Source organism: Fusarium odoratissimum (assembly GCF_000260195.1).
Source record: "Fusarium odoratissimum NRRL 54006 unplaced genomic scaffold supercont1.3, whole genome shotgun sequence".
NCBI lineage: Eukaryota > Fungi > Ascomycota > Sordariomycetes > Hypocreales > Nectriaceae > Fusarium > Fusarium odoratissimum.
This window is the reverse complement of record NW_022158689.1, coordinates 1,878,050-1,899,466: the sequence shown is the minus strand read 5'-3', so window position 1 is coordinate 1,899,466 and position 21,417 is coordinate 1,878,050. Positions and strand designations below refer to the sequence as shown.

Genomic DNA, 21,417 nt, shown 5'->3' with positions numbered 1-21,417 from the left:
GGGCTAGGTCGATACGGGACGGTACTTGTCCCTCGTGCTTAGCGCTAACAGAGAGCTCTTGATCGAGATCGATCGTCATAACTACGCTCGATCATAGTCGTGGGATCGCCTTCGGATCGAGCTACCAAGTCCTTCCCGCGTCTGCAACCCGCGTGTCCTTGTCGCTGTCCATGGGGTTAGCTTCCATTTTTTTTTACCCTGTTTGTGTATAATACAAGAGCGTCGCCCGGCCCCCTCTCGGGACTTTCTTGATTTGACTTGATATTTCCATCAGCCTAAACTTCTCGCCCTCGAACAGGTGTGGCTTTCGTTAAGAAACTCAAACTCTAAAGCATTCAGCTCAAGTTAAATCACCAAATATAAAGCATTCATAAGAATACCTGTTAGGCGCCGACTCTCAGAACATACATTTATCCTTCAAGTCACCTTGAGAATACTTCTGCATCTCCCATTCACATATGCCAACTGCGTTGCGTTCTCCATTCGACGATATCGGTTTGAGAGCATCTTGATCTAGGTTTGTAACAGCGTTCAACAATCAAAGCTGTCAGCCTATCGGCGTTCCACCACTCTGAAATCGTTGGTCACTTGTCAAACAATTGCCAAAGTCAATTGCCTAGCGTCAAAATGCCCAAAAGATCTCTTGATGCCGCGAACATGGCCGGCCCAATCAAGCCTGCCCCAACCCGAAAGGTAAAAACACTTGTACCTGAACCCTTTGCAATATACGTACAGGGACAATATCGCTAACATGTGTATCCAGACTGAGCGATCCCATGAAGAAAACCAAGAGCGAGCGTATATTGCAGCCTCAAGGCGAGCAGATCGAAGCCTCGAAGCCCGTGTTCAGTCGGCCAGGATGGCCAGCGAGATCCACAAGAAACGAACTGGCAAGGCCTTCCGAATCACTGAGGAGATTGTTATGAAGGAGGAGATGTACGAGGAAGAGGATGATGAATTCCCTCGATCATACCGGATTCTCAAGCAGAACATGCAAACGGACAACCCCGCCTTCAATGCTAGAGTGGACGCATATCTCATTAACCGTGTGGCCATGTCACAAATGATCTCGGCCACTGAGAGCGACTGGCGCAATAACGAAATCAATATGGAATTTGCGAGAATGTTCCCTCGGGCTGAGCAACAAGCCCAATCTCTTTCCCACAGATACTCCGCACCAGGCTATTCGGCACTTCACACACAAAACAACACCATCTCGACCCCCATGGAGCAGCATTTTGAGCCAAACTTCCAGCCTATCAACTATGGCCAACAGTGTAACAATAGGCATGGCGATCGAAGCCTTTCCATGTCAGGCCCTATTTCAGAGTCAAGAAACGATACAGCCATGTCGCCATCAGCTCTCACACCAGTTTCAGGGTCCCATCCCGAGACGCCCCAACCTCGTTGCACATCATCCTTTGCAAACGTACAGCCGCCTCCCATCATGGAATACAATTCAGACAGCTCAGTTTTCACAGCAGAGCTACCGCCTGAGGCCAAGCTGTTGATGGGTGGGGGCATGAACGACACTTTCAGCTCTGCCCTTTATCCTGAACCTCACAACTGGGGGGTTCCTCAATCTTATCCTTACAGCGGCGATTCCAAGTATATTAAGGAGGAAGACACTGGCCTCGGCGTCGCTGGCGAGAGTTATCCTGAGCTATCGGAAACGCTACCATGGGATCGCTTCGATCCCGGCACACCCACCAAAACCTTCGGCGACCAAGAGCCCGCTTGGGACTATTTTCTCAACGAAAATTGGGGCAACGACCAGCAGCAGCAATAAACCAAGTTGCCGATTGATATATTTTTTTCTTTTTAGTTTTGATTTCCATGATACTCTTATTAGCGATACAGCAGCAGTGCTTGCCAAATCCAAAAACAGCACTGTACACCTGGCTCTTTTTTAAACAGCCTTATCTGATATGCATGGCGCTCGAGGGATGGATATTGAATGCTTGTACGTGGCATGAAAACGGACGAGGTGGCTCACCTGCATTTGTTAGAATTGCAAAAGGCTTGCGCCAGGAGTTTTGCACACTGATCTGGACTTGTTATTTATCACTACGGAATACTTGTTGTATATACATATAACAACATAATTACAGATGAGGTTCTGTTTAAGCAGATTTATCCACCGTTTCCTGGTTGAATTATCTTCTGACTATTATATGGTACGCTAGTTTGTACGTGTGATATGAACTCTGTTACTGGGAGTGTTATATCTAATAAAGAGTGTTATTTAGCGAGTTTCATCCTGCCTCGGTGTGTCAAGAACAAATGTTAAGGTTTGGCCGGGGATCAGGAGTGAAGAGACGATTGGTGCCATCACCAGCATCGAAAGCATGTGGTGTTGAACTGCCTTGGTACCTCTAGTCACGGGAGACACAAGTTCACACAACTACGGCAACCGTTTCCAGCATCCATAGTAATATGATATGTTCATAAGTAGTCCAGTTGGCTGGGCAAGCTGACACCACTGGTACAGCTGAACAAGACCCCGTGCTAATACTGTTTGACAAGAATCGAGCCCTTGAAATGCGACTTTGGGTTTAGTAGAAATTTTTGTTGCCTTTTACCGAAATATCAAAGGGAAAATGGACGAATGGATAGTATTAGAATTCGGGGACAATGCCATGTGCGCTGATGATTGGCTTGACCAAGTTGTGTACGGCCACCGATAGGAATCGCATCAGTCGAAGTGGTTGAGTAGCATCCATGCGTCGATCATTGTGCAGATGTTCATTGTGAAGTTGCACAAATCTTGTCAAGGTCGATGCAGTGTTGCGAGATTCACAGAGCCATTGTGCATATCATCTCCGTAAGGTAGATAAGATATCTACCTGCCTCTAGAATATTGCAGATTGAATGCTGAGGACCTTAGCTTAGGGCACCCGAGCAGAGTTCATCTCAACGTTTATCAAAACCTCTCACCCCACCAATCCAGAGCCGCTGATGCACGCTGCAATCGATCTCAGGCCGTTCGAGCCAAGAAGCGTGAAATAATGTAGGGTACCTGGGCTGTGAGCATGGACAAGCCTTCTAACCAGGTACCTGAAGCCCCCCCTCCCCCCAAGTTTAGGGGCCTCTAACAGTTCCATTTGACCTGGACCAGTACCTACTAAGAACCCACCCCGCCAAAAACGTCACCAACACCGCCCGCTTCCTTTCTTGACTTTTGCGATTCAGTCTGCAACCACAAGACTTCTATTTTTTCGTCGCTCCCACCTCTCATCTTTTTTCTTTTGTCCCCGGGATCGTCTCTTTTCTACTACTATATTAGCAGCAGTCTGTTGTACACCTATCGCATCAACTCCTGCTACGTGTCATTACTCTTCACCAAAAGCCATATCGACAGCATAGCCCACTACCAAGCATCGTCTTCCTTCATCAACTCCAAGCTTATCAACGACCATGTCGTCATCGACACCGCCACCCACGGTCGACGCGCCTGACGAGACGCAAAGCGATACTTCCAAGTTGCGAACATTTCTGGGGATTTTGAAGAAGTAAGAGACTCACAATTACTCCGTCGGCCAAGTCATGTCGTGAGAGCTTCCACCGCTCTGTTGGGGTTCAAGCCAGCGAAATCGGACGACAGATCCGCTTCACGTAGAGCGGAGTAAGCAGTGGAAGCAAACCTGGCAACGCGAAAAGACTTGCCATTCAAGACAGCGGATGATGCCATTATTTGTTTTCAGATGCTGACCGCTTGTCGCGACGATAGGTTCATCGGCGTTTCAGATCTTGCAGCAGTTAGATTCTCGCTGCCGTCGCAGTTGCTCGAGCCCACCCCGAACTTGGAATACTGGACCTATATCGATGCCCCCAATGCCTTTGTTGCTATGGGCACTTCCGATGACCCTCTCGATCGAATGCTCGAGGTCGTACGCTTCTGGCTGACCAAGGATCTGAAGTATGCCAAAGGAAAGCCCTGCAAACCATACAATTCATGTCTCGGCGAGTTCTTCAGGGTACGTGATCTTTTTTCTGCTTTCACCAATACAAAACCATATGACGATTGGATTCCAGAAACACTGACTGCTTTGTAGTGTAACTGGGAAACTGAAGATAACGCCCCGAAAATCGACACTTCAAGCCTCCAACAGACTAATGGCACCTCCAAGGGTGGCCTTTCAGCACTGAAAGTGGCAGCGAAGGGGGATAAGAACGCTTCAAACGTCTCGCTGTCTGTGCCCCAGCATGGCGCTGCAAAGGACGACAAGCTTATTCGCGTCTCCTATCTTACTGAACAGACCTCACACCACCCCCCTGTGAGCGCCTTCAACGTCACCTGCCCCGAGAAGGGTATCACAGCCCGCGGTTTTGACCAGATCACTGCCAAGTTCACAGGCACCTCCGTCAAGGTCCTTCCTGGGGAGCACAACATGGGCATCTTCATAACCCTCGAAAAGCGTGATGGCGAGACTTACCAGCTTACCCACCCGGCGGCCCATCTGGGCGGTCTTCTCCGCGGAGCTTTGAGTGTATCGGTCAGCGAATTCGCTTACATCACATGCCCCAAGACCAAGATCAAGGTCATTCTGCACTATGTGGAGGAAGGCTGGCTGGGACGCACAACAAACAAGATTGATGGCGTTGTCTTCAAGTACGATCCTGAGAACGATGACAAATCTCGAGTTCAAGACGTGCCCGATGAAGATGTCCTTGCTCGGTTGAGTGGTCCGTGGAAGGAGAAGGTCGTTTTTACTCTCGGTCCCAGACCAGTTGTAAGTGGTAATCTCAATGTGTTCAAGTACATAAACCTAACCGGCGGCAGAAATCTGTACCTGTGGAAGAGCAGTACACCATTATCGATATTGCACCCCTCAGTGTTGCGCCCAAGATCATCCCTCCCAAGGAAAAGCAGCTTCCCAACGAATCTTTAACCCTTTGGGGCGGTGTTACAGATGCTATCCACGCCAAACAATATGGCAAGGCTACCCAGGTGAAGGTCGAGCTCGAGGAGGCCCAGCGCGAGAAGGCCCGGCAACGTGAGGCCAACAAGGAAACGTGGCAGCCCGTCTTTTTCAAACATGTCACCGGTAACGATGGCAAGCCCGATCTGACCGAGAAGGGCCGCGAGGTCCTTGAGCGGGCGCAAAAGGGTGACTGGTCGCTCGAAGGCATCATGTAGACGTTCGCCTTTGTTTCGAGGCTTCGGTTGTGTCGTGCATTAGATGCGGTTTTCTTCTGCAAAGACGAACAACCGAGGGAATATTGGGAGCTTTGTCGTTGGGATTGCTATACGAAGTATTTCTTTTGGACTTTTCTGTGTCAGAAAGACACTTCTGGAATAGAGCTTCATTGCGCCGGAGAGTAGCACGGGGGTGATATATGCATCAGAAGTCGATGAACCCCGAAGATGCATGGCGGGCTTGCGCACTCGTTACTTGGAGTTGTGGGAGTTTTTGAGGTCTAGGGTTATTGCTGACTAGATAGCAAGATTCTCTTGACGATGTATTGCTTACTATCGACTTCGCTCAAAATCGTGACTGTTCAATGCGGTCAACTAATCGACATTACTCATCACAATCTCAAAGGGATATAGTAAAGCTGGCATTGTATCGTTACACATATCTTAGCATGCATTTGATCTCGTGGATCTTATCCTATAGTACAAGAGTGGCAATTCTTACTTTTAATACATCATATCTGAAACCGAAGACCCCTCTGCTCTTCCATACCGTGAGAAACTTTTCATTGCATTGACTGGCTCATCAGCCGCCCTAAGCATCAATGAAAGCCTTGACGTTGTTCAACCACCGGGTGTACTCTCGCTGCTCCTTGACGTCCACGTAGTCGGGAACAAAGACAGCGAGGGCCTGAGTGATGCCGCGCTCCTCGAGGAAGCGCTCCATGAGGACCTGGAGGTCGTCGTCGAGGCTGCCGAAGGGAGGACCGGGGTAGACATCAGCACGCTTCTGGGCGGCGTCGGGGCTCTCGACCTTGGCGACCGAGGCGTCGGTGTAATAGAAGAGGTTCTCGACAACAATGTGTCCTTCCTGAGCGCTGGCATCGATGTTCAGGGCTCCAGAGGCCTTGCCAGGCTTCTCGACAACAATTGATAGGTTGATAGGGGGGTTGCTCTCCTCCTCGGCATCCTCATCGAGCTCCTCATCGATTTCCTCGTTGGCGCGAGCGTTGCGCTGGCTGCCCTGGGCGCCCTCATCCTCAAAACCTTCCTCCTCGAGTGCGCTCTCCTCACCGTAGGGGTCGTAGTTGGTGATGTCGGCAATGGAGAAGCTGACGGTGATCCTGCAATAGCGTTGTTAGCTGACTGTTGAAACCAATGGGAGGTGCGAATACTGACTTCTCATCGCCAAAGTCGCGAACCAGCTTGACAATCTCCTGGCCGGGTGTGTCAACGAGCTCAAAGGCGCTGTTGTTCAAGAAATCCTTGATGCTGGCAGGGTCCTGCTCGCTGGCCTTGATGTCCTCCTCGATCTTGATCTCGCTCTCGAGCTTGGCGCTAAGCTCACCATCGTTCTCAGTAGCCTTACGGAAGCTTGTGGTAGAGAACGCAGCCTGGGCGGGTCGTAGGGCAGAAGCAGCCTTGGTGAAGGCCCTGGGGCGGGCGGTCTGTCGCAGAGCAGCACCTGAGAGTCGGGAGACAGCGCGGGGCGCAGATCGGACGACGTTGCGGGCAGAGAACATTGTGATTAAATTATTGAGGGACCGCTATAAAAGTGTATAAAGCGTATAGGGAGGAAGAACAGGTCGTTGTTGGGGGGGATTGGAAGAAATTTGTGTTGTATACAGATGATGATAGAAGCTTCTAAAGCAGTTCAAAAGCTCGTCCTGAAATTTTTGGGGACGACAACTTCCCGGCGGGTTTGCTAATAATTTACTGGACTCAGACTGGACGATCTCTTCCATCAGAGCGGGGCATCACCATCACGTGGCGTAGCAACACTTCAAGGGTGCAAAAGGAAGCAATTTTTACTAGTGACAATCACTGGCGGTCGAAAGGACATCAATTGTTACGTAGAATTAATTTGAACATGAATCTTGCATTATACGATAGGTAGTTCATAGCGTATCATGAGTAAGAAATGCTGGATGGTTCCGGTAACCTTTTCCTTACCAAAAGGGTTCCCTGTTTGAACATCACGTAATTTGAGTCGCCGTTGATGTTGAATAACCACAGAGCTGTGGGTAGTGTAAGAATTGTGAACGCAAGAAGACTTGTAGCTTCCTTCTCTCCCTCTAATTTCAGTCTGAACTTATGAATCAAATCATCCTCCAACACGATACCTACCCATTACTCAAGACCATTGATGGGATGTCCAGGCAGCTTGTTCGTGTCTAGCTTCTAGAATCTTCCCTGCATTGCTTGCGGCAGGAAGATGGTGGCGATAGATTCGTTGTCCATCGGATCCATAGAATCGGTTTGTATTGTATTCCTTGGTGTTCATGTTGAGCACTTGATGGGGGTTATGGTCTTGCTCGTTTGACCCGGTGTCTTTCAAATCGTCCTTGTACAACTACTGCGTGGTCGAGCTCGCCTGTATATGAGACGGCAGTCATCCCACTTCCGGTTGTATTATTGATTCAGTGCATCCTGATATGCGCCAGATACTCAGTTGGTGCCGCCTGATGGGAAGCTGGTCGGTCTGACTTGGCCTTCACTATTGACCTTGACCCATTTCAGTTGGGTGAGATATGACCAGGAGCCTTCCCAAAGGTGAAGTGCGTTCACATTTACATTGTCCAAGATATCAGGCATAACTGTCACAATGTTAGTTCCCTCCATCTTCCTTGTAGATTCACATAACGTACCAAAACCACTCTTGTACTCTTCCTCTAGTATGTTGATTTTGGCTTTGAGGAGATCTTCTTTCACACTAGCAGGCCGGCCAGGGCGACGGGCCTTCTTGGTTTCGTTATACTCCTCATCGTATTGATGAACGAAACTAGGAATTCCTTAGTAATCTTTGTAACCAAGACTATTCTTCCAGACCTACCTGTGAATCATGCGCTGAACCTCATCAATTTCTGGGGCACCTTTGTTATCTCTGTCTTTAAGGCGTAGAGCTTGTTGAAAGAAAGCAACACGGTCAACTAAGATGCGGTTAGATAAGTAAGATATTTTGAGAGTTGGCCGAGTCGTTTGTTTATAGTGTACCTAGAGGTTGTTCCTTTTTACTCCTGGCAGCTGCGAGTTTCTCAATGCGCTGGTCTCTTACACCAGCCTTGTGAAGGCGCATTGAGTCTCTGGACTTTTCATGTAGAGCATTAACGACGCCATTTCTCTTTTTTGAAATCTGCTTGCGGGTCTTGTGAAGAGTGGTAGGCATGGCGAATCTTTATCTTTTGGGTGCTGTATGTGTATTGTCGGCTTGTACAAACTATGTAGTCGTGGCTATAACCTGCAAGGATTTTTTTTCTTTCTGACCTAGGTCGGAGCCTGGGAACCTTTAGTGCTCCACTGTTGTCATGATGGGCCAGTAAGATTTCTAATAGATGGATAGGTGCACAATCGACATCAGTGGCTTACTGAACTGAAAAAATACTTTAGTAAGTGCATGTCTTGATAGAAAATATAATACCATCTTTTCTGATCCTTCACGTCCTGGTTGAGATCCTGGTCATACGTATACTCAGTGTTTTTAATACTTGGTTGATTTAATCATTATATCTGTACTTGTCGCGACTCCATGATAGGTGATAGTGAGTTGAGAAGATGGGGAGCCAATGAAGTGATCTTACGATTAAAATGTCCTAGACATGATGCAATATCTGGGACTTCTTTCAGTTTCTATGTTTCGTATGTCTCACTCGTCGATAGATAGCTAACTCGAGAATATCAAGTTGCAGGGCAGCTACCTGACGGCTCGACATCTTCAGTGGGGCTTTTAACGATCTCGAGTTGCTGGGGAAATACCGAGCTGCGGGAACTAGGCTTATCCCAGGGGGTTCAGTGATCTAAGGAATGGAAAGATCGCGCCTATCGACGCGCCTATGGAGCCCATTAAAACGGAAGCTTCAGGGGTCGCGTCCCATCCAAGGCAGCCCACCTCACTAAGTGCTTTTTAGTCTCTCGATCACCACAGGCAAAATATCTCCACCTCTAGAGACGTCTCGTTCGACCACCTTTGACCTGGAGCCGCACCTTCAGCCTCTCGACAAGATTGTACCTCATATTTGTTTGCGGACTTGGCTGCGTTATATCTCAAATTCGTTGTTTGTTAGACAGATCTGGTCGTTTAATCATCGCCGCCCTCGATACCGCTGCACGATCTGCCATCGCGTCCTTATCAACTTTTCGACGCGTCTATCCACGGCACAACAAAGCTCATTACGGCCCGTCGCAATGTTTAATTGTTGACGCATGCAAAGAAGAATCACTTTGGCTTGAAGCTGCCCAAGTCCCTTTTGGGGCTGCGACTGCAAAGCCCAACGATCAATAATCGCCACTAGCATTGAAGCCCTCCAGTCTTCAACATGGGTGTATCAGGTATTATCTCTCCGAATATCCATTACTGTCTATATAGACTGATCGTCCTCAAGGGCTTCTACCTCTTCTCAAATCGATTCAGAAGCCGACTCAGCTCAAAAAGTACGATGGCCAGGTTCTCGGAGTTGACGCGTACGGTTGGCTCCATCGTGCCGCCTATTGCTGTGCATTAGAGCTTGGTCAGGGAAAGCCGACTCAGAAGTAAGTTGAAGAAGTCAACCGTATGACAGCGAAGCATGCTAATGCCATTGCCAGATACCTGCATGCTGCCATGAATCGAGTACGCATGCTTCGGCATTTTGGTGTGACACCCTACATGGTATTCGACGGCGATTTTCTCCCAAGCAAAGCCGCTACAGAAGAATCCCGGGACACCAAAAGAAATGAGAAGAAAAAGGCTGCAATGGAACTGTTGCGCGCCGGAAAACCTGCCCAGGCCACACAGGAGTTCCAGAAATGCATTGATATCACCCCTGAGATGGCATCTGCTCTCATTCAACTGCTTAAAAAGCTTGATATCCCTTACGTTGTCGCCCCCTACGAAGCCGATGCACAGCTTGTCTACCTCGAGCGACAGGGTCTCATCAACGGCATCATCTCGGACGACTCCGATCTCCTCGTTTTCGGCGCCAAGAAGCTTCTCACCAAACTGGACCAATATGGCAACTGTATAGAGATCAACCGCAAGGATTTCTGTGCCTGCAGAGAGGTTTCATTGACCGGTTGGTCTGATACCGAATTTCGACGAATGGCCATCTTCAGTGGTTGCGACTATTTGCGCGGACTCCCAGGCATTGGGCTGAAGACAGCATATCGTATGCTTCGCAAGACAAAGGCACCAGAGCGGATAGTCCGGATGGTTCAGATGCAAGGGAGAAAGGTGTCCGAAAATTACTTGACGCAGTTCTACCAAGCCGAGCTGACATTCCTGCATCAGTGGGTTTTTTGTCCGACCAAACGGGAACTGGTTCACCTTACAGATCTGGACGGAGAACGGACGGCAGAGGAGATGCCCTTCATCGGAGCCTTTGTAGAGCCTGAGATAGCACGGTCTATCGCCAGAGGTGACATGAACCCAATCACCAAGACTTTAATTGTCACCTCGACAACACCGTCCAAGAGAAGGCATTCACAGCTGGCCCATGGTGCCATTGACCAGCCTCCGCCTACGATGAAGCCTATCAGCTCCTATTTCAAGGGATCCAGTCGGATACCTATGGGTGAGATGGATCCTAATTGTTTTGAAGTTGACCCTCAGAGGGTTTCTCAGATTACTGGAGGAGGATTGGTACCCCGCGTGTTTCCGCTCCCCAGGCCGTATCTGGATGAAACAATCCAGGCTGCTCCGAGTCACTCTCGGGGGTCGGATGTGACCCGTACCCGCACATCCCCAAGACTTCATCGCCGCCGTACGGAACCCATCGCCAACATGCTCAACAGTTTTGTCAACAGTCCTACTACCACGAGGCGTACGTCTTCTGCAGGCACCGAGCCTTGCCGCACTACTGCTAGCGCTTCGACTGACCCTGCAAACCGACCACCCAAGAAGGCGCGTTTGTGTGAGGAAAACGAAGCTGGACATGAGGGAGGTTTGCCACAAAAGAGCAGATTTTTCCCTGCACCGAAACTACGGAGGAGTCCAAGGCGGGCGAAGAGCGACGCTTATCTGTTGTCAGATGATTCGCTCGACGAAGCCCTTCTGGCATTACCTGATTTTGAGGGTTGGAAGTCTGCCGATAAAACCAAGAAGAGTGTGTCGGTGTTTGAAGAGAAGCAGAGCCAAGAGACTTCAACAACTGCAGACAGTGAGAGCCATATCTCGTTTGTCAAGGATGATGAAACCCTCATGTCATCCTGTGACGCTTCCATGCCTCCTCCTTCATCTGCGGCTTCTGCATCGCGGGTTTCTTCTACTCCCTCAAGACCAGATATCCGCCAGTTCTCTTATACTAAGCCAAACGAGACACCCGCTTCGACTGCATCACGCCGCTCTTCTGTCTTCAGTGCAGCCTCTACCCCCTCAACTGCACCTTCAACTGCAGCTTCTCGCATGACACCTTTACAGCGTCTTGGTGCTCGTGCGATGAACGGCCCCATGTCCCCCAAGCTACCCAAACCGCGCACGAACAACACCGACAAGCAGTTCCTCTCTGGTGTACCTGTCAACCCTGCATTTATACCCTTACCCAAGGTCAATCTGGATGAGGTTGCGGATCTTAATAAATGTGGAAGCGAAGATCAAATCATCCCCGCTAGTGACGAGGAAGATGAAGATGAAGATGAGGTCGACCTTCCTCCGAAGAAACTCAACCTATCCCGTTTTGCATTCGCATAGAACTTACATTCTTGCTCGGAAACCTCTCATCTTACAGCCAACAAGCTTTCCAAAGTGAGACTGGTCGTAATGAACATAGCATTTGTCGGGCGTTCTTCTTTTTGCTTTTTCGTTGTAACTGCAGTATTGTTTGCTAAGCTGTATGGAGAGAACAGGATATGGGTGGAGCTGGAGTCTTATGGAACTAGTGCGTGTCTGTCTCTATGCATTAAACGACGGAAGACAACATGAGTAAGTCAAATATTAGATAGGCGTTTTGGCAATATTATTTTGTCACTAAGATGATAAAATAATGCAATTGGACCCCAATATCCCAGTTGCGTCCCGTCCGTACGACCCTCACCAACACTTCGAGGTTGCAAATTAGTTGTGTTTTCACGAAAATTGCCTCTGTGCGATTTTGTAGCAGTGCTACACTTTAGTCATTCTTGAATATCTAAAAATAAAACAAATAGCATATGTGATTGTTCTCATTTACGTGCCCGCTTGTTGAATATCATGATCCTTACCACCAAGAGCTGAAAACACCATGCCATAACAAGTCTATAAACCAAGATCTTCCAGGCTCCAGCAGCATAACCCTTTCTTCACGCCAACGCCTCTGGCAACGGGCCAACGCCATGATCCCATGCCTCGTCGATTTTCAGAGGGCAACAGGTCACGATGACTGACGACGAGGGAACTATGGAAGAACAGCAAGAACAAATGATACAGGAATAGATTGAGGCCAAGTTCTAGTCAGCCATGGAATAAGGGGGCAGCCAGCGAGTTTGGGCAAATTTTCTTCTCCTGCGTAACCTTGCTGTGCTACATTCATCAAATCCGATGTTTATGCAAGTTCAAGGCTGAGTAATACAGCCAATCTCAGTGGAGCCATAGCCATAGCCTTGATACACGGCAACCGTTGGGATTTAGGCCAGTGGCTTCTCTAACTTCTTCGTGCTGAAAGAGTCAATTCTGTGCTCGAGAGATACTGATAGTGATTCTGGCGCCATGTCGTAATTGAGCCTCAGCGACGGTTGACGGGCGCAGAAGTGGTCGCAGCTAATAGGTCCGAGTTGAAAATCCATTTACCTAAAGGCACGACCATTAGTCAAATGAACGGAATACTGGAAGGGGTCAGGGTAGTAATACCAATTGCAAGGTTCTCGGCTGTATCCTCAAGCAGAATGACGCGACGCTTGTTGCAGTATGAAGTTTTGTCCATGATATCAACCTTGAGTTTGGGGTCAGACAATTCTGCAGTGGGTTTCTCGAACATTTCAGACAGGTTCTCCACGGCCATCTCGAGGTCTTTCTGGTTATCCTCAAAAATCTCTGTCAGGTTGTTCCTGGCGAGATAAAAAGCAAAAGCATATGTCCACTTGAGCGTTTGTCGACATGTTTGAAGAGCCTGGGACGCGGAATTGAGGTACTGAACCTCAATCCAGGACATTCCAGATGCTGTCTGAAGCTGAACCATCTTTTTTTCGGTCTTTTGAGCAATGTCCTTATCGAGCTTGGCCGATTGTTCGTGGTTGGCATATCGGTTGTAGTAGTGCAAATATCGTTCAAGAGATGTCCGGGATTTAGCTTGTGCATCACGAGCCTCAGATCCGCTCTTTTCCTCATATCTATTGCAGTTATACCAGCTGGTGCCGTGCTCGGACCAAAGTCCCATGCACATCCAGCAAAATTCATATTTGCACTTTCGACAAGTCATATGGTTGCAGCCTCCGTTCTTTTCGATCGTCGAGTTGCACTTTGGGCATTCTTTAGTGTTAGCCGAGATCCAGTTGGCTGTTTCTGAGTCGTCGGCGCACTTCTTGAGCCATTTCTTAACGAGCTCACAGGGAGCTGGTTGGTGGTCGGGGTTCGGACAACCAAAGCAGAATCTATACCCGCATCGACACTCGACAGTAGGGACGATCTTGCCTAGGTCCTTCTTTTTGACGCCGCACTCGAGAGCGTTGGGGCAGTCTGGGGCAGGACACCACTTAAAATTGTCCTTGTCTTCGACATACGTTCTGTTGAGTAGTTCTTGATATCGATCTGCGAGTGCTGGGGTGACCAGAACATCAAGTGACGCTGAGTCAAGGATGCGACCACATCCATCAGAGGGGCATTGGATCCTAGCAGCCTCCCCCTCTTCACGGATCTTTTGTGTCAAGTAGTGCCGGTAGCAATCAACACAGTAGCGATGACCACATTTCATGGCAAATGACTCGAGGCCCTCCTCATCCTCACAGCATATGTCACATGTGAAGCCAGGGATAACCTCCAGCTTTGGAGGGCTGGATGTATTGCTGCTTAATCCAGCAGCTTCGAGTACTTTTTCTGGCCTGTCCATATAGTCCTCAAGCAACCTCTCTTTATTCCATCGGAAGTGGCGAAGCAAGATGGCCGCGTCCTCTTTCTGCATGTCTAAAATCATGTTGACTTCGCTGATCATGTCATCCTGTTGGCGTTGGATATCGCTCGGTTCATAGACTTTGTATGATACCACATGTGCGGATTTCTTCTTCTTCTCTGCATCTTTGATTAGACCAAAGTCAGGATCGGGCTCGTCGAACTCTTCGTCATCAAAGTCTGTGATATCAACATCATTAGTAACCAAGGTAGTGGAATATGGGGGATCCCGGAGGATATTGGGAAACACACCTTCACCTGCGGATATCTCATCGCCGCTTTCGTCCTGCATTATCTCGTCGTCGCTCGAAAGAGCCGACATGTATTCCTCCTCGGAATCCATGGGGTTGCTGGCGGTGGTGAGTGGAGTTGGGGGCAGGGCGTGTTTGTCTACGACGGCAGCTGAGGCGATGACTCTCTTGTTGGGCTCTTCGTCTCTGTTGGCAGAGGAAATCGTCGCCTCAGCAGCCTTCCGCTTCCTCGTGGTGGGGGGAATCGTGGCGGTTTAAGGGAGGTCTTGGGAGAAGACCAAGGATAGAAGGATGTCTGAGGGTACAGAGCAGAAATCGGAAGGTGGCGTTGGCGTTTGAAGGCGGGTGACTAACACCAGGTAGCCTTATGTAAAGGACCCAAGTACGTAGCCTGGGGTAAGGCAAGATGATGTATGGTATGGAATGGAATGGCACTATAGCGAGTGGTGACGGAGGGTCGAGTAAGAGTCAAGTGAGGCCGAGAGGGGTGCCTATGACGGAGCCGGGGCCATTAAATTCGGCACAGGTACCTAGTAGCTAGTAGGTAGGCAGAAACACGCTGTAATATGGTACCCAGCAGAGGAAACAAGGCCTGTGCTAAAATGTACTAGCCGTCTTGACAGAGTCGACACCGGTGAGCGTAAAGAGGAGATAAGCAGTTCGTTGATGGAAAAGAAGTTTTTTGTTGAAACAGCAGCCTTCGAGATGATGATAAATAAAAGTCACACACTCTCTCTTTCCATCTCACTACAGTTGACTGGACTGCCCGACCATTAACCTAGCACGGGAAGGCGGGACGGTACGGTGGGGGAGCTGGATTGGAAGGCACGATAGTAGGCAGCAGAGACCCGGACTTATGTGGGTAGGCAGTCAGGCCCCAGCCTGGAAAAGAAGGAACAAAACAAGTGGGTCGTGCGTGGTATGGCAAGTGTCGACCACTGGTGTGCTGGGACGCTCAGTCAACTGTCTTTAAAATGTTTCCTTCGTACCTTCTGTCAAAGCGTTCTGATTTATTTGATATGCAGTAGAGGTAAGGATATCTCGATACTGATCTTGAATCCTTAAGAAGTATACGTAAGGTCTGTGTTCTGCATTTCATCAACCTGAAACTCACAGTCATAACCAACTAAGAGTTGTTCCACGGGTATCAACCATCCCAAGGTTGCTGAGGTGTGCGGTGACTCCTAATACAAAGTTCTGCTAAGGTAATTTATGAGTAATAAAATTCTCAGATACCTCGCTATGGTATATTAGCACTGGATGGGCCAGGTGAATATACCTATATTGTCCTGTTGTGTTTTTTTTTTTTTTTTTTTTTTTTGCGATTTTAACTCTATATTGAAGTATACTACGGGTTGCTATGCCTGAGTAAGCACTGGTAAAATCGGTGCAAGCTCAGGCAGTGGAAATGAGAGTAAGTTTCCCTAAGTGACTCTGCTAGCCGATAAAGGATTTTGAACATGGTTTCTATCACATTGCCTAGTATCTCCCCTCACTCTATTAGGTTAAAAGGAGGATGACATATGTAGTGGAGGTTATTGAAGAATGGGTGTCACGATGACACTGCTACCCTGTACCCAGTCAAAGCGCAGGACCACTGGGTTACCCCAACTCTCTCCTGTAAAAATTCTTTCTTGGCACGCACTGTTAGTGCGGTGCTAGGAGCGGGATTTTCTGCAGGCCACGCGACCACACAAAAACTGCGGGGACGCTATCGGCTCCCTAACAGCAGTTTTCAGAGAAGGAATTTGGAGAGTTCGCCTTCTCTGACAACACCTTTGTCGGATCTAATGGCGGCACCTCAGAACCAGAACGCCTTAGATATCGGAGGACGGTGCCGTGGCATCGGTAGCGACATCCTCCCGATCAACGACGCCGATTGCGATGGGTTTTTCCCCTTTGAAGGCAAGCCGCACCGCCGGCCTCTGATTCCTTCCCAAGGTTTTTCCCTGCCGCCACGACATACGACTACGAGCTACAACTTGGTTACTGGAGATTGTGGACTGCGTCAGCAGATGTAGCGATGCGTGAGAGAATTCTGGTCGGTGGAAAAAGTCGACAGTATGCCCCCGAACCCGCTGACGGGTGACGGGCTCGAGAAAATACAGCGCCTTTTGTGCCTTGGTATGCTGGATGGTGAAGGAAGCGGGGTATCCTGTACCTAGCTAGCTCAGCACGTCTTTTGCTCCAGTAGGAGATTTGGCTTCGTTACAGCCACCCAGACGAAAAATACACAAACAAACAAACAAACAAACAAACAAACAAACCACTGGGTTACCCGCTCGGACAGTGCAGGTGAGAAGTCACTATCTGAGCTAGCCAGCAAAGGATATTGAGGGTTGCTTCACCTGTGTGTTCGACCCAGCATCGATACCCATAAGCGGTTTGTCCATGAACGGTACAGACCACAATAGACCGTGGTTAACGAGACGGAGCAACCGACTCAGGCCGCCGTTGTATTATATCAGGGCAACAAATCGCAGTCAAGAAGCGTATGCTTCATAGATCTCGGTGTCATATACTGTATCGTCATTTGTTACAGCACCAAACGAGTTGAGCTCGCGATCTAGGAAAGAATGACAATGATCCAGGTGCATGATCAACAAGCGCAAGTACTGGCCATCATGTGCAGAACCTCAAGCAAACGCCGCTTCAGAAGTTCAGACCAACTGCTGGCCATGCGCATGACGCCGTGTCTGGAGCCATAAGCAAGACCAAGGTCTACAAGAGCGGTCCATGATGTGTCTTCGGCAAGCTTGTCCTGGCATCCATTATCAGTGGCGCTTATCGACAGTACGCCAGATGACCCAATTATACATTTCCTGTGCCATGTGTTTTGTTTGAAGATTGAACGGTCTAGCAAGTGTTGGTCAAGCAACCCATCAAGAATAGCTGCAACAATTATGCCTCGCATTGACGCGCGCTTCTCCAACTATAGAGTTGACCCAGGCCATCTAGTTGTCTCGCGTATCGCCAGAGGAGGTCGAAATATCGAAGCCAACCACAGTATTGGTTTTCGTACACACTGAGGTTCCGTAAACGAATTTCCTAGAGCCTTTGCGACCAGCACGGGCCTATTTGCGCGCGCGTCGACTTGCAGCCCAAATGCCTTTGTCAAGGTCATTGGCCGCTGGAAGGCATTCCTGACCGACCAATCTCTGGTTTGATGCTGTGTGGTAAGTCGTTAATGTTCAGCCGTTGATTGGTGGCCATCTGTCTTGTAAAAAAAAGTCCCTGGCCGCTGATTGGCATCTCATACTCGTAGTTGACGGCAACAGGCATGACCACTCATTGGAATTGGCTGACCACACCTTTTATTCGCCGAGATGTTCATCTTCGTTGATAGCTCACCCAATAAGCGTCACGCCTGGGGCTGTTGCTAGTTTCGAACTTTGGCATCATGATTGAGATCAAGGATAGAGTTAGTTGAAGCAGTGATCAATGATTTGCTATATCCACTTTCAGTTAGCCTCACTAAGGTAGAGGAGGAAGCATGGCCATTTGTTGGAGATGTTTGAAGGAAATGGTAATCGAATCTGCGAAAGTATTATGAAGAAAAACACCAGTGTATTAAGTTTTAAAATTGCAATAAAATGAATACTAGGTACCTGCCTAGGCAATGCATACCTCTTAATTGCACTCATTTGTTCAAGATAGAAGCTTTAGATTACTCTTCATCTCCTTGTAAGCACACGAAGTGACCCCGGGTTCCCCTCCATCATTCACCTGGGACACGAGATAGACCTCAAGGATATGACAAACCAGCCTCATCCTCGTAATATTTACGAAAGAACTCGCCAGAAACTCATTCAGCTGCAAAGCATCAACCGTTACTCGTCAGCATCAAACCTACCTCGTCGCTGTCAGAATTGTGAAAAAGGCCATGGATGAGATCCTATTCGCTCGGTACTTTGACACGCCGCGAGCCAAAAACAGATCAGTTTGTGTGAAAGCCGGAGAGTTACGCATGTGTTTTCCCAGGCCTACCACGAGTCCTGCCTTGGTCGAATCACATTCCTCCCGACCATCTGGGCCAGGAAGCAATCCCCGGCGCCAACAACGGCTCTGGCGACCAAACAGCTCCCTGAGAGGGAGATTTCAGCCAGGATGACAGGTGACTAGGGCGTATTCGAGAATAAAAAAAGCAGGGAGACTAAACTACACAGGACACTTGATTGAGCCCTGCTCCATCGAATCAGCAGACGTCCCGCCCCCTGTCAGTTGCATGGCCCTATTCTCGAGTTGGCGTAGGCGGTTGATGCTGCTTTTAACGCGACTATCACCGCCAAAGTCAGCCAATCCAGATCCAACCTTTCGGTCCTTGCAACTTACAACCATCACAGCGCCTCGTCTCTCTTGCTGCCCACCAACCATGATGAATGGAAAACTGAAAGGTTGAGCCGCCGACCAACATGTCCAGTATCCGTACTGTTGCTCGTGTTTCTCACTTGAAAGAGAGGAGAGTCTACGGTCTCAATCACAGCTTGGGTCCAGGCGTTGGCTTGGAATTGTCCTGCCACGACACCATCAACCATCAACCAGGTAGGCATAAGAGTTGTGCAGTCAGTACAAACGGCCTTAACCGACCTGAATTCTCTTGGTCACCAGCATGGCGCCCACCCACCAACGAACCAACATTGGCGGCTGCTGTGCGGCAACAAAGGTCCAGCGGAGATAGAGTGACATTGTGTAGCATAATACTGCACAGCTGTCACTGTCCGGCTGGCAGAACCGCACAGTCACATCTTCACATCGCAAGCTTGCCGGCAACACAGATCATTGGGCAGGCTGAACACGCTGCGGAGTGAAGCAGAGTGCTCAGAGAAGAGCAACATATCAGTGATAACCACAGCCATACATCCCCTCACGGGCTCATTGCATGGTCTCTCGTGTTGTTGCCGCCCTCTTTGGCCTGATCCTGCATCTCTGTACGCGCTTGTTACTGCTGTGTTGTCGCTGTTCTACCTATCGTCCTGTGTTTCTCTACATCTGCTGGTGCCTTGGTGGTTGTCCGTGTCTGGTACGGGCTCATGTACACGCGCCCGGCCCCAGTCTGGTGGTATCCCGTACGGTAGATTACCTTACCTACCTATCCACACCTCCAGCTGGGGTCGTCGTCTCTTTCATTACACCCCTCTACCCCTTCACCCTCACAGGCCGTCATAGCCCCACATTGTTCCAACTGCTTCACACCCCCTTCACTTCTTCAAGCGCCCACCTCTTCCCAATTTCATCCTCTGGCGCCAAATACTTGACGCAGTCCTTTCCTTATAATCGTCTGTTGCTGCCTTTGCTACCCTCTCACCTTCGCTTCTTCTCCAGTCAGTCAGTAGTCTGTTCACTCGCTGCTTCTATCTGCCTGTACTCCTAGTTCCCACTATCTGGGATTGGCTGCTGGTTCATATAATCAACACAGCTCAGGCTCTTCAGCTCGCCCATAATCACCAGTCTTGATCTCGACAACCAACGTCAACTCAACAATCATCATGCCTACCGCCAAGCCTAAGTTGGGGAAGCTTACCACTCCCGTCACCGCTACCTTTCCTTCCGAGATCACATCGGCAACGCCTATCTCGGCCGTCTCCTTCACATTCAAACCTGATCCGGACTTTCTCAAGACGCCTATTAGCCCACCCATGGCTTATACCGACTTCCTCACCAAGGCTATGGCTCTCAACTCCCCAGCTACGAGCTCAGGGCAGACCACCCCAGACTCGCTCCCAGATACGGCGACTAGCGAGGAAACCGACACCTCTAGCAAGAGTGAAGAAGGCACTCCTCCGTCTTCAGCTTCAAGCACTACTTCAAAGAAATTTGCCCGTCCAACTCCCCCAGCGACGGCTCCTATGGTGCCCCCTAGTCCCTTCACCTGCTCCACGCCTATGTCTGCTCCTCCCACTGGCCCTGTCTGTTTCCCCAGCCTCAAGGTGCCTCCCAGTCCCAGCGTCTCTAATATCGACTCGCCGTTGAGCGCAAGCACCGCTCGATCACCCTTCAGTGCCAGACCGGTCCATTCAGTGTTCGACTGGGATGCTGCTCTCAAGGCCCGCCTACTAGAGAAGAAGCAGAAGACCTCACGGACAAGCGTGCGACACATTCGAGAGGTGGTGACAAGAACTGTCACATACACACCTAGAATGGCACCAGCACCAAAGGGCAAGAGACGAAAGGTGGAATAAACCTACTGAGCTAATCATTATCTACCCAACTCATCATGTCCACACTCAAAACGATCATCTGCTCAATCAACTCATACCTTTAACGATCCTTCGAATACTTCATGAACTTTCTTTTGTTTAGACATGCATCGTTACCAAGAACATACCGAAAAACGACGAGGATGCACACCTCAAGGCGAAATATGGAGCAGGCCTTCGACACCTGGCGGCGGCGAAAACTGTCGTCTGTTTAACCTTCAAGCATTCTCTTGTTGATATATTTTTTTTATACGCTTTGGAAGGAGTTGAATCAGGAATGGGGAGACCGGGAGGTGCGGTTGGAGGAGTTTGATGGCGTTCTACAAATTTCATTACCTACTTGGATGTGCTATTCCCTGGGGGCATAGCATGGACCAAGAATTACGATACCAGCACATTTGGAAAGGCTCGGGGGAGAAGGGATTGTGATCAGCGACTAGGACGCAGTCGACAGCGACCCTCTAACAGGGTTGTTTATGGATGAGGAGGGGACCGTCAGAAGAAGAATTGAACAACGCTTTGAGCTTCGGTGACCCCGTGTATCGGGGGCAGAATCAGCTCTTAGCAGCGCCGTTACTCAAAAATTCATAAAGCCATGGGCTGTTTAAACACCAATTTTGTCGCGTGCTCTGATTTGTGCTGTGTTAGGTGACTGAAACCGACTGACTGGTACGTACCTGATCATATGAGCCAAGCCTACCAGCCTGGACTGAGTCACCATTTTTACAAGTTTCGTTCTGTTTATCTAATTGGGGATATCGCCACACTATCGATCAATCGATC

At 49.2% G+C, this 21,417-nt stretch overlaps 7 protein-coding genes across 9 annotated transcripts; 4 read left to right on the top strand and 3 right to left on the bottom strand.

The window, feature by feature from the left end:
- Nucleotides 1-22: 22 nt before the first annotated feature.
- FOIG_03051 (uncharacterized protein) lies at nucleotides 23-2,329 on the top strand. The gene is made up of 2 exons (XM_031200684.1): nucleotides 23-693; nucleotides 764-2,329. The coding sequence occupies exons 1-2, from the start codon at nucleotides 628-630 to the stop codon at nucleotides 1,787-1,789; spliced, it is 1,092 nt and encodes a 363-aa protein (XP_031070452.1). The 5' UTR covers nucleotides 23-627; the 3' UTR covers nucleotides 1,790-2,329.
- Nucleotides 2,330-2,636: 307 nt separating this feature from the next.
- On the top strand, nucleotides 2,637-5,688 carry FOIG_03050 (uncharacterized protein). 3 transcript variants are annotated; one of them, XM_031200682.1, is made up of 6 exons: nucleotides 2,637-2,824; nucleotides 2,888-3,010; nucleotides 3,119-3,512; nucleotides 3,731-3,977; nucleotides 4,056-4,733; nucleotides 4,784-5,688. In XM_031200682.1, exons 3-6 carry the CDS (start codon nucleotides 3,418-3,420, stop codon nucleotides 5,138-5,140), a joined length of 1,377 nt encoding a protein of 458 aa, XP_031070450.1. In that variant the 5' UTR covers nucleotides 2,637-2,824; nucleotides 2,888-3,010; nucleotides 3,119-3,417; the 3' UTR covers nucleotides 5,141-5,688. The 3 variants fall into 3 exon arrangements, with proteins under 3 accessions (XP_031070450.1, XP_031070449.1, XP_031070451.1); XM_031200681.1 differs by having other exon boundaries at nucleotides 2,888-3,053; XM_031200683.1 differs by having other exon boundaries at nucleotides 2,888-3,053; nucleotides 3,119-3,977.
- Nucleotides 4,711-6,828, bottom strand: FOIG_03049 (uncharacterized protein). The gene is made up of 2 exons (XM_031200680.1): nucleotides 6,317-6,828; nucleotides 4,711-6,261 (listed from the first exon to the last, which is right to left on the bottom strand). Exons 1-2 carry the CDS (start codon nucleotides 6,658-6,660, stop codon nucleotides 5,733-5,735), a joined length of 873 nt encoding a protein of 290 aa, XP_031070448.1. The 5' UTR covers nucleotides 6,661-6,828; the 3' UTR covers nucleotides 4,711-5,732.
- A 134-nt stretch (nucleotides 6,829-6,962) lies between these two features.
- FOIG_03048 (uncharacterized protein) lies at nucleotides 6,963-8,389 on the bottom strand. The gene is made up of 4 exons (XM_031200679.1): nucleotides 8,132-8,389; nucleotides 7,971-8,067; nucleotides 7,786-7,919; nucleotides 6,963-7,734 (listed from the first exon to the last, which is right to left on the bottom strand). The coding sequence occupies exons 1-4, from the start codon at nucleotides 8,301-8,303 to the stop codon at nucleotides 7,586-7,588; spliced, it is 552 nt and encodes a 183-aa protein (XP_031070447.1). The 5' UTR covers nucleotides 8,304-8,389; the 3' UTR covers nucleotides 6,963-7,585.
- Nucleotides 8,390-9,043: 654 nt separating this feature from the next.
- On the top strand, nucleotides 9,044-12,177 carry FOIG_03047 (exonuclease 1). Its single transcript, XM_031200678.1, has 3 exons — nucleotides 9,044-9,463; nucleotides 9,517-9,664; nucleotides 9,719-12,177. The coding sequence occupies exons 1-3, from the start codon at nucleotides 9,451-9,453 to the stop codon at nucleotides 11,796-11,798; spliced, it is 2,241 nt and encodes a 746-aa protein (XP_031070446.1). The 5' UTR covers nucleotides 9,044-9,450; the 3' UTR covers nucleotides 11,799-12,177.
- Nucleotides 12,125-15,231, bottom strand: FOIG_03046 (ubiquitin-conjugating enzyme E2, other). Its single transcript, XM_031200677.1, has 3 exons — nucleotides 14,439-15,231; nucleotides 12,933-14,366; nucleotides 12,125-12,872 (listed from the first exon to the last, which is right to left on the bottom strand). The coding sequence occupies exons 1-3, from the start codon at nucleotides 14,527-14,529 to the stop codon at nucleotides 12,808-12,810; spliced, it is 1,590 nt and encodes a 529-aa protein (XP_031070445.1). The 5' UTR covers nucleotides 14,530-15,231; the 3' UTR covers nucleotides 12,125-12,807.
- A 3,514-nt stretch (nucleotides 15,232-18,745) lies between these two features.
- On the top strand, nucleotides 18,746-21,354 carry FOIG_03045 (uncharacterized protein). The gene has a single exon (XM_031200676.1). The coding sequence runs from the start codon at nucleotides 19,924-19,926 to the stop codon at nucleotides 20,614-20,616; it is 693 nt and encodes a 230-aa protein (XP_031070444.1). The 5' UTR covers nucleotides 18,746-19,923; the 3' UTR covers nucleotides 20,617-21,354.
- The last annotated feature ends 63 nt before the right edge of the window (nucleotides 21,355-21,417 follow it).